This window comes from Chrysochloris asiatica, unplaced genomic scaffold (assembly GCF_000296735.1).
Source record: "Chrysochloris asiatica unplaced genomic scaffold, ChrAsi1.0 scaffold00124, whole genome shotgun sequence".
NCBI lineage: Eukaryota > Metazoa > Chordata > Mammalia > Afrosoricida > Chrysochloridae > Chrysochloris > Chrysochloris asiatica.
Genome location: NW_006408642.1, coordinates 7082082 through 7092843, shown reverse-complemented (window position 1 = coordinate 7092843; position 10762 = coordinate 7082082). Strand labels below are relative to the sequence as shown.

The 10762-nt window shown below is 43.4% G+C and overlaps 1 protein-coding gene across 1 annotated transcript in view; it reads right to left on the bottom strand.

Annotated features, from left to right (window-relative positions):
* ELP6 (elongator acetyltransferase complex subunit 6) overlaps nt 1-10400 on the bottom strand; it is an 18134-nt gene extending 7734 nt beyond the window's left edge. The window contains exons 1-4 of the mRNA XM_006868795.1: nt 10333-10400; nt 6104-6182; nt 3009-3079; nt 670-788 (exon numbers count right to left, since the gene is read on the bottom strand). Coding sequence (XP_006868857.1) covers nt 670-788; nt 3009-3079; nt 6104-6182; nt 10333-10386 — 323 coding nt within the window. The 5' untranslated portion in view covers nt 10387-10400. The remainder of the gene's footprint in view (nt 1-669; nt 789-3008; nt 3080-6103; nt 6183-10332) is intronic.
* Nucleotides 10401-10762: the final 362 nt, after the last annotated feature.

Genomic DNA, 10762 nt, shown 5'->3' with positions numbered 1-10762 from the left:
AAAAAAAAAAAAAGATATAGGGTCCAGGACAACTGCCCTAATGCCATACGGTCGCTGTCTCAACTACTCAACTCTGCTGTTGTAGCACAAGAGCAGTCAGAGACAGCATGCAAACAAAATCTGGCTGTGTTTCAATAAATCTTTATTTTAAAAATAGGCAACTGGCTCATGAGCCATAGTTTGCTCACATCTGCATCAAACCAGGAAAAGAGAAAATGTGTGAGCAAGGGCTCAGCAACCAGAGTTGAAAGAAAACAACAAAACACACTGTTCTGTCCTTATCCCAGCAAATTACACTTTCTATAGCTTTGCAAAGGAGCCCTGGTGATTTAATGGTTAAATGCTCAGCTGCTAACGGAAAGGTTGGCAGTTCAAACCCACATAGCACTTCCACATTAGAAAAGACTGGCTATATGCTCCCATAAAGATTACAACCCTAGGTGACAGTTCTACTCTGTCACATGGGAGTCACTCAAAGGCAGAATCAATTTAATGGCATAAAACAAAAACATAGCTTTTCAGACAATGTCGCACCCTCTGCTTCATGATCCGAACCAAGGGTTCTCTGAATGACAGAGAAGCCACATTGACGTTTCTGTGGTTGAGCTCCCACGCCAGCAGGAGAAGAAATCACATAGCAACCCTGAGCTGGGCTACAGGCTGGCTGACCTGAGAAACTGCAGGGGGTGTGGCTCCTCTTGGGCCTGGAAGAAGACGTCCACCGAGGACTTGAGACCCTCGAAAAACACAAGCTGCCCACGCTCCCGTGCAGTGGTCAGGCTGACACCCTATCAAACAACAAAGAGGAGAATGAGTTATTGAGCCCTACTGTAGGGGAACCCATCAGAGAGGAGTGACTCCAGCTCACAAGAGGGCACAAGACACATCCAAACCCTGCACTCAAAGTATGGGGTCTGCGGCTTCCCTCCCTGCCCACATTCCTTGGTTCACCTTCAGATGTGCATTTACACTTACTGTCGCATTAAAAAAAAAAGCGAAAAATTTACACTGCTTATATATTTATTTTTATGATTACCCAGGAACACTTTTACATTTATAATAGTGATATAAAGTTTTCTTTTTTAAGTGCATATACTTACAAAAATGTGTGTATTTACTAAATTAAGCATATTTATTAAGTAAATAAACAAAAAGATTATGGGAGAAAGACCATATTCTGGAAAATGCTGGGTCAGGAGAAAGAGCTAAGCTTTTGGTTTTGAATTTCACAAACCCTCTGGACTTATTTTCTTGTAAGTGACATAGGACTTCAGGGTTGTTCCAAGATTTTAAATAAAGTAACTCAGAATTCACTTGTCAGATTGTCTGCCATTCAGTGAGAAAGCATCCTAGGTTAGAGTCTCCTTTTCGTCTCTTTTTCTGAATGGGAGGAGTACTTCCAGAGTTGGTACAAAAGAGCTCAGAGTGGAGGGTGGGCAAATGTTTTCCATAAAAGGCCAGATAGGAAATATTTCAGGGTTTGCATTCTCCATTACAATTAATCAACTCTGCCATGGCAGTGAGAAAGTCGCCATGGACAATTTGAAAACAAATGGGTGTGATTACATGTCAATAAAACTTTATTGACCAAAAAAAAAGAAGCAGGTTCTAGTTTACCAACTTCTGTTCCACCAGGACTTCTCAAATATGATCCTCCCAAGTATCCGGAATCTATAATTAAAACGCAAACCCCTGCATCCCACTCCAGAGCTAGAGAACCAGAAGCTCTGGGGGTAATGGTCCAGAAGTCTGCATTTTAGCAAACCATCAGGGATTGTGATATACTCTAAATTTACAATCCACTGCTCTGTGCAGAAACATGTCACAAGAAACCCTTCAAACTCCCCACATCCCAGAACCAGATCTCAACTACTCATTCATATACCAAACACCCACTGTTCTCTATGACCTAATACTTTCCAGAGTGTCCCTGGCAGACACAACAGCTCCTGGTCCTCACTCGGCTCCTGCCGATTACCATTCTACTTCTGCAAGTACAGTAATGTCTCAAGAGTACAGAAGTACACGCTTTAATATTTCACATGCCAAGTTCTGCACATGTCATTCCTGCTGAGCACATGATGATTTATAGGTAACTTTAAAAGAAAAAAAAAAAAAAAGTGGCTCACAGAAAGTACACAGCTTTCTGTCCCATAAATACACAAATGCTAAGGTCACAGAGACAAGCTTCAGAGACCTGGACTATAACATCTACTGTCGACACAAGCATGCTCCCTGAACTCACGCCCTGATCCCTAACACAGGTACTCCTCTGCTAAGGATGGGAAAGAAAGCATCTATCCCTCATCTGTTTCTCAACATCAGAGAAAAGGCAGCGACTTGGTGTGATAATATTAAGACTTTAAAATCACTGCTGCAAAGTAGCCTGGTTCTCTTCCTCATTTAAGCTAGTCTGTCCATTAAAAAACAAAAAAAAACAAAAAACCATATACCTTTGGCTCCCATTCACAAACAGTAAATCCACTGAGTCAAAAGTCACAGGTAATGGCTTACCAGTCTCTTGGCCATCTTTCTGTTGTCTGCCTGCATTTGATGAGGTAAGAAGCAGACCAAGATTGCTCTGCTACTAGGTGACAAAAGCACCTCTCCCCACATTTAGTTCCAAGCCCTAAACCTGAGTGGATGAGAGGCACCCAATTTGGTAGCAGATCAGGCCATGATCTACAACTCAGAAGAACCAAGATTATAGTACACTCCGCTTTTAATTCCCTCAACTCCTGGGTTTTCTCCTTAACTGGTTTATTAGAAGCAACAGAGAAGGCTTTGATGAATTCTTACCCACAAATAACACATCTGGCTCTATAAACCTTAAGCTAATAAAATAAAGAGAGAAACTGCTTTGGTCCTTCAGATAGTCCTGTACTTTAGTCCCATGTTTGTTAACGTTCTCCACAATCCAAACAGGAAAGCCTAGCCTTAGACATTCTCACACATGCAGGGCGCACACACCACTCAGGGAGCCCACCACAGAGGTCGAACATACTTACCAGCTTCTGTCCCACGATATTGTAGTGACTGAAGGACTGAACGAGAGCGACAAAGCAGACTTTACAATTAGCTAGAAAACCAAATAAATGGACTTTAAATAAAGTCTCTGCTTACAACAAAGCTCACACAAGTCATACCTCTGAAAACGAAAGCACTCTAGACCAGTGAGTCTAGAGACCCAGAGGACTTACAATCTGAGGGACCCAATTTGAGTGTAAGCTGCACTTTTCTTCATATTTAACTTACACCTTACTTACTTCACTGATTGTGAGATGTACTTCTGGAAGACGTACTACTGATGCTATTAGCTGTCATCAAGCTGACCTCTGACTCATGGCAACCCCATGCACAGCATAAGGACATGCTGCCTTGGTTGTAGATGGGACCATTGTAATCTATAGGGTTTTCAATGGCTGATATTCAGAAACAGACTGCCAGGTCTTAGGTATACTACTAGATACCTTACATATTGCCTTCTATTGTAAACAAATGATGTCTTTATCCCTGTATAGGGTTTCTGAGGCTGTAAATGTTTACAGAAGCAGAAAGTCTCATCTTTCTACACGAGTGCCTGGTAGATCTGAATTGCCAACCTTGTGGTTAGCAGTCCAGTGGCTATTGTATAGCACCATCAGAAATACCAATGATTTTTAAAAAACTGATCCTATATCAAGACATCAAATGACATATTACATTAGGCAATCTACTGCACAAGAGCTCTTTAAAGTGTTCAAGAACTAAGGTATCAATTTGAGGACTATAACGTGCACCAAATCCAAGCTCTGGATAACCTATATGTATGTGAGTCCTGGTGTGGCGCTGTGGACTAATGCGTCAGACTGCAAAGCCATTTGAACTGCAAGGTTGGCAGTTCAAATTCACCAGTTGCTCCTCGGAAGCGCGATATAGGGTCGCTATGGGTCAGAACTGACTCGACAGCACTTAACAACAACAACAAAAATATGTATGTGAAAGCTGGACAGTGAATAAGGAGGACCGTAGAAAAATTGCTGCTTTTGAGTTATGGTGTTGGAGGAGAATATTGAAAGCACCATGGACTGCCAAAGAAACAAACCGATCTGTATTAGAAGAAGTACAGCCAGAATGCTCCTTAGACGTCAGGATGGTGAGTATGTCTCTCATACTTTGGACATGTTATCAGAAGGGACCAGTCCCTGGAGAAGGCCATCATGGTTCATAAAGTGAAGGGTCAGTGTACAATAGGAAGATCCCTGATGAGCTGGCTTGGCACAGTGGAAACGGGGATGGGCTCAAAGGTAAAGACTGGGAGGAGGATGCAGAACTGGGGAGTGTTTCCTTCTGTAGTGCATAGGGTCACCATGACTTGGAATTGATTCGATGGCACCTCACAATAGCATATCTGAGAAAGGAGCCCTAGTGACACAGTGGGTTAAGTGTTGGGCTGCTAACCACAAGATTGGAGGTCCAAACCCAAGGGCTATGGTGTGAGAAAAGATGAGGCTGTCTGCTTCCATAAAGATTTACTGTCTCGGAAACTCTAGTTCTTACCCACAAATAACACATCTGTTCCACTCTGTCCTACAGTGTCACCATGAGTCTGAACTGACTTAATGGCAATGGGTCCTCAGTTATTTTATAACTAAGAAGGTACAAGGGAAACACAAAGAAGGACCAGCTGCCTTACTAACCTTAAGTCTAATCATTTATCTGCAGATTCTTGTCATCTTTCTATGTTGACAATTACGTCCTCTAATAAAATTATTCTCAAAGCTTTAAATGATTATGACAAAAAGTGTCAAAGGTCTACCTTGTATTCTGTTCTGGCACAATATGTACTCAAAGAGGATCAGCGGACGCTGTTCCTCCAATAATAGCTATGAGTCAACAGACTCAGTGGTACACCACCACTACCACCACTGTTTGGTTTAAAGAAAACTGCAGGGATATTTCTGGTTGAAGGTTTAAAGACTGTTGTTGCTCTTAGGTGCCATCGAGTTGGTACCAACTCATAGTGACCTTATTCACAGCAGAACGAAACACTGCCTAATCCTGGGCCAACCTCACTACAGTTGCCACACTTGAGTCCATCGATGCTGCCACTTGGCTAATCCATCTCGCTGGGGGTCTTCCTCTTTTTCTCTGACCCTCCACTTTACCAAACATGATATCTAGGTGCCTAATAATCAATTCGGAGTCCTGGTGTGGCACTGTGGGTTAATGAGCCAGACTGCACAGCTGTTTGAACTGCAAGGTCAGTGGTTCAAGCTCACCAGCTGCTCCTTGGAAACCCTATACAAAGGGTTGTCATGGGTCGGAATTGACTCAACGGCTCTTAACAACAATAATCAATTCAGATTCCTAGTGACCCCATGTGACAGAGTAGAACTGCTCCACAGGATGCGTGCCCAAGTCTGCAATCCTTACAGGATCAGACTGCCAAGTCTTCAAGCAGCTGGGTGGACTCAAACTGCCAACCTTTTAGCTAACAGATAAACACCTGATACCTGCACCACCAAGGCTCCACTTGTATATTATCTGGCCATTTTCTTCTTCTCTATTTCCAGTTGTAAAGTGTGCTGGCCATACTGTTTTCTTCCCTGTGCTCTTTAACAAACATGCACTGTCAATGCCGAATAATCAAAGGAGTAGAGCTCCCAGAGATCTCAAGACACAGAAGGACTGAGGGGCAATCATACCAGAATCTTCCAGTAAGACCTCATGAGGCAGTGTCAGCACAGTGGGTAGAGAACAAGGAGGTAGGATGTGGACAAAATAAGCATATAGCACTCTTTAACCTGAAGCCCTGGTGTGGCACTGGGGGTTAATGCGCCAGACTGCAAAATCATTTGAAGTGCAAGGTTGGTGGTTCAAGCTCACCAGCCGCTCCTCAGAAAGTTCACTATGGGTCAGAACCAACTCAATGGCACTTAACAACAATAACTCTTTAACATGGTTGGGAAAGACTAAAACGATTCAGTAATCTATAGCCTTTGGCAATCCTAATACCAAAGCCATGGCTAGGAAACTCTTTCTTTTGCTTCCAAAGGCTTTTTCATGTGCCCTCCCAACCCCACAGGTTTCTCTTTCTACAAGATCAATGAGTCCCATATACCTTTGAGGTAGAAGGAAAGAAAGTGGTGCACCAGGAAACTGCCATCTGTCTTGGCATCACAGAGTAGAGTCAGTTTCCCCTAAAAGTCAAGAGGACACGGAAAGGTGAATTCAACTCTCTGGGACGAGGAAAGCTGAGCGCAAAAACTAGTCAACTCTATCCACCCCTAAGTTTCTACAGTGGGAGATCATATTTTAGGGGATCCTGTTGGTGCTCTGCTTAAATGCTCGACTGCTAATCTAAAGGTCAGTAGTTCATACCCACCAGCCTACAGAAAAAGATGTGATAATCTGCTTCCATAAAGAGAACAGCCTTGGAAAATCTATGGGGCAGTTCTCATCTGTCCTAAATGGTCACTATGATTTGGAATCGACTCAATGGCAACACATATGCTACAGAAAAGATAATAAATAAAATTATGGTAAAAACAATGACAAAAGTAATCAGTATTAAGTCACTCACATGGACAAGTATATTTCAGCTTCCACTTTTCCATGGCACAAGACAGAATCAAGAATAAGATCCTTTTCCTTCCTCACTCTTTACCTTATAACTAACTCACAGGGGCTAGTCTTGGGAAGAATCAGATCCTGAAGAAGGCTGCTTTTACCATCAAGTTCCAATGAAAACCACAGACTGCCAGGATTGGAAGGAACCTTCAAAAGTATCATGTGACTCAACTTCCTCCCTATATCTAATTTTGACTTGATTCTATTCTGTAGGGTGGCTCTGGATATGGCTTCAGACACAGAGCTTTAGTCTTTTTTTTAGGGGGTAGGTGGGGTGGGGAAGTGGGTAGACAGGAGTAGGGAGTGAAGGCTAGAGCTAGGACTATTTTTCTCTGTTTTTTTTGTTGCTTTTATCTCTTCCTGTTCTAGATTCCAATTCACCTAAGTTATTCCTTTTGATAGTATCCCACATAAATCTCATGCTTTCTTTGGATTTTTTTTTCATTGTTGCTCTTTTTTTCTGATTGTTCTTCGAGCAAATGAATATTAAGAGATATTCTTCAAGCTCAGTAATCAGCCGTCCATTGATTCAATTCTACTTCTTTGCCTTTTCAATGTACTATTTCTGAATTCTGAGTATTAATCATCTGGCTTTCTAATTGCTGTTTTTGCTTCATTTCCAATTTTTTATTTCTTTTGTCAGTTTGTTCTTGACAGACTTTTCCTAAATTCTTTAAAGTTTTTTCTGTTCTCTTTACTTTCTTCTATCCTTCTCGCAATCTCTTGAAGGTACCTAAATACCATTCTTTTAAATTCTTTATCAAGCAGTTCAGATAGCATTTCTGATATTGTATTTTCTGACTCTATATTTTGGTCACTTGTTTGAGGCACTCTGTCTTACTTCTTCATGCAAGCTGGGACTGTGGCTTTCTATGAGACATTGTAGTGTCATTGTATTTATACTTAACTGATTGTATTTTTTTGTACTCTCAGGTACTCACTTGTCTCCTGGTGGATGTGAAAACCTGGACGTGTGAACACAGTTTTCTGTTCACTGTTTGTGTTGTTCAGGGCAGGTTCAGATGCCTCCAGAAGCAGGGGTGGCCTCCCAGAGCACGGCCCCAAGCAAAGCAGAGGCTGCACAGAAAGGGGAGCCACTAGCTCCCTGGGATGGCTAGAGTAGGGACACACCCCCAGGCACCATGAGGCCTGGGACAAGGGAGAAGTGCACCCTCTTTATCACCAATCTCCAGCTTCATAGTGAGCCCACAGGCCACTGTTAACAACAGCTGCTTGCAAAGGCTCAAGATGGTGGAGTTTGTCCATTACAGCTGAGCCCCAGCTATGTTTCTTCTCACTTCACCTGTTCAGCTTAACTCTTCCATTTGGCACTCAATCTACCTCTCTGTCCTATCTTCTGAAGTTTAGGGTTACAAGATCACCATCTGTATCAATTTCACTGGATCTCCCAAGTCTTTGTTGCAGAGGTTCTGCTCAGGTCATCTTCATACTCGGCTATCTTGCCATGAATTCCTCTACACTCTTAGATCTTGGAAGGAGCTCAGGTACCCTACTAGTTAAAAGTTGGACTGCTAACATCAAGGTCAGCAGTTTGAAACTACCAGCCATCCCACGGGAAGAAAGATGAGCTTTCTGCTCCTGTAAAGATTTACAGGCTGGGAAACCCTATACAGGGTCACTATGAACCGGAATTGACTCCATGGCACGTCACCACCACCACCATGAGATCTTGGGAGTACTGGTGTGGTGCTGTGGAATAATGCACTGGACCACAAGGTAGATTCGAACCAAAAAGGTGGTGGTTCATATCACAAGCCGCTCCTCGAAAACACTATACAGCATTGTTATGGGTTGGAACCGACTCAGAGGTACTTAACAACATTGGATCTTTGGGTTATCCCAGTTCTATCATTTACTGGTGCAAGCCTCTTGATTATTTCAATCCTCCATCCCTTACTCTGGCTCTGAGTTGAAAATATTGGAGGTATCGGGAGTAAATTGTTGTTGTTGTTAAGTGACATCGAGTTGGTACTGACTCATAGCGACCCTATGCACAGCAGAATGAAACACGGCCCGATCCTGGGCCAACCTCACTATTGTTGCCACGCTTGAGTCCATTGATGCTACCACCTGGCCAATCTATCTCGTTGGAGGTCTTCCTCTCTTTCTCTGACCCTCCACCCTACCAAACATGATATCCTTCTCCAGCGACTGGAGATAATATGTCCTAAGTATGAGAGATGAAGTTTGGCCATCCTGGCCTCCAAGGAGCACTCTAGCTGCACTTCTAACATGGATCTGTTTGTTCTTTTGGTAGCCCATGGCTTTCAATATTCTCCTCCAACACTTAACTCAAATGCATCAATTCTTCTACAGTCTTCCTTATTTACTGCGCAGCTTTCGCATGCATATGAGGTTATTGAAAATACCATGGCTTGGGTCAGGTGTTCCATAGTCCTCAAGTTGACATCTTTGCTTTTCAACAATTTAAAAAGGTTTTATGCAGCAGATTTGCCTAATGCAATATGTTGTTTGATTTCTTGACTGCTGCTTCCGTGAGTGTTGATAGTTGATACAAGAAGAATGAAGTCCTTGACAACTTCAATCTTTTCCCCTTTGATAAGAATGTTCTTGATTGGTCCGGTGAGGATTTTCATTTTCTTTACAATGAAATGTAATCCATACCGAAGGCTGTGTTCTTTGATCTTCATCAGTAAATGTTCTAAGTCCTCTTCACTTTCAACAAGCAAGGTTGTATCATCTGCATATTGTAGGTTGTTAATAAGTCTTCCTCCAATCCTGATGCCACATTTTTCTTCATAGAACCCAGCTTCTTGGATTATTTGCTCAGCATACAGGTTGAATAAATATGGTAAAAAAATACAACCCTGTCGCACACCTTTCTTAATTTTAAACCATTCAGTGTTCCCATGTTCTGTTCGAACAACTGCCTCTTGGTCCAGGTAGATTCCTCATGAGCACAATGAAGTGTTCCGGAATACTCATACTTCACAATGTTGTCCATATGGGAAGTTATACAAGCCAGCTGAAGCCTTGCATAGAGAATTGCTTGGCAACTAAAATCTACATGATCTACTTGAAGCTACAATTTGCCACGCACTTTAGAGTCAGAACAAACAAAACAGAAAGCATATGAAAACAAACAAGGTGTATAAGAATGCAGGAAGGTGGATGGAGTAAACAGAGTGGCAAAACTGTGGTGTTCGTGGTGGTGTTCTACAAGCCCAGTGAGCAGCTGGGCGCAGCAAGCACTACCAGATAGGTGAAGAGGAGGCGTGTTCACTGTGACCCGCTGTGCTCCCGGGCGAGAGTAAGACTCCGGGCGACTGATTAAGATACTGGTTCATGGTGTGGGACAGAGAGGATGTCCTGGTGGGCAGGTACCCCACAACCTTCTCTAGACGCTCGCCTCCATTTCACCCTCCAATTCCTTTCCATGCCCAGTAAGCGCGCAGAGTTTGTTGGTACACGTTTGTGGAACAATGTCGGACATGTGGACATGCTTCTTGGGGGCTTATAAAACCCGCAGTATTTGAGTATACAGGTCAGGCAGCCCACCTACCCAAGATTAAAGGCTCCTGATCAAGCCACGGGACGACCCTCTCCAGACTACAATTCCCAGACACCCTCTTGCCCCAAAGCGTCTCCTCTTTTTTACGACATTGGACGCGCCGCATCCAGGGATACAGCCTCCCTCCTACACCCAGCCTCTTCTCAGCCAAGCGACATTTTTCTTACCTGCTCCGCCCTTTCAGGGGTTGTATTCAAAAGGTTATTGAGCTCCGGGAACATTCCGATCCTCCGGGACGAGCACCCTGGATGAAGCGCGAGAGACGGGAGACTAGAAAGCGGTACACGCCTGCAAACACCGCTCAGTGCCCAGCGGAAGCAATCCTCATGTGCAACTCCACTTCTGAGCGCCCCGAGTTAGCCAATTAATTCACGAGTTTTGATCTGCGTTGCTTCCGGCGCACGCGGGATGACGTAACTACATTTTGGGCATCAAGAAGATGGCTGAGAACAGCTACCTGTTTGCGTACCCGCCTAACTCCGGAGCGCTAGCCTTGGTCTTTCACGTCCCTACGAGTCTTGATACATCCTCCTCCTCCCTTTAGTCTTTTTTCTGGCTCGCAACCTCCTAGCAATACAACCACTCCCGTCCATATGT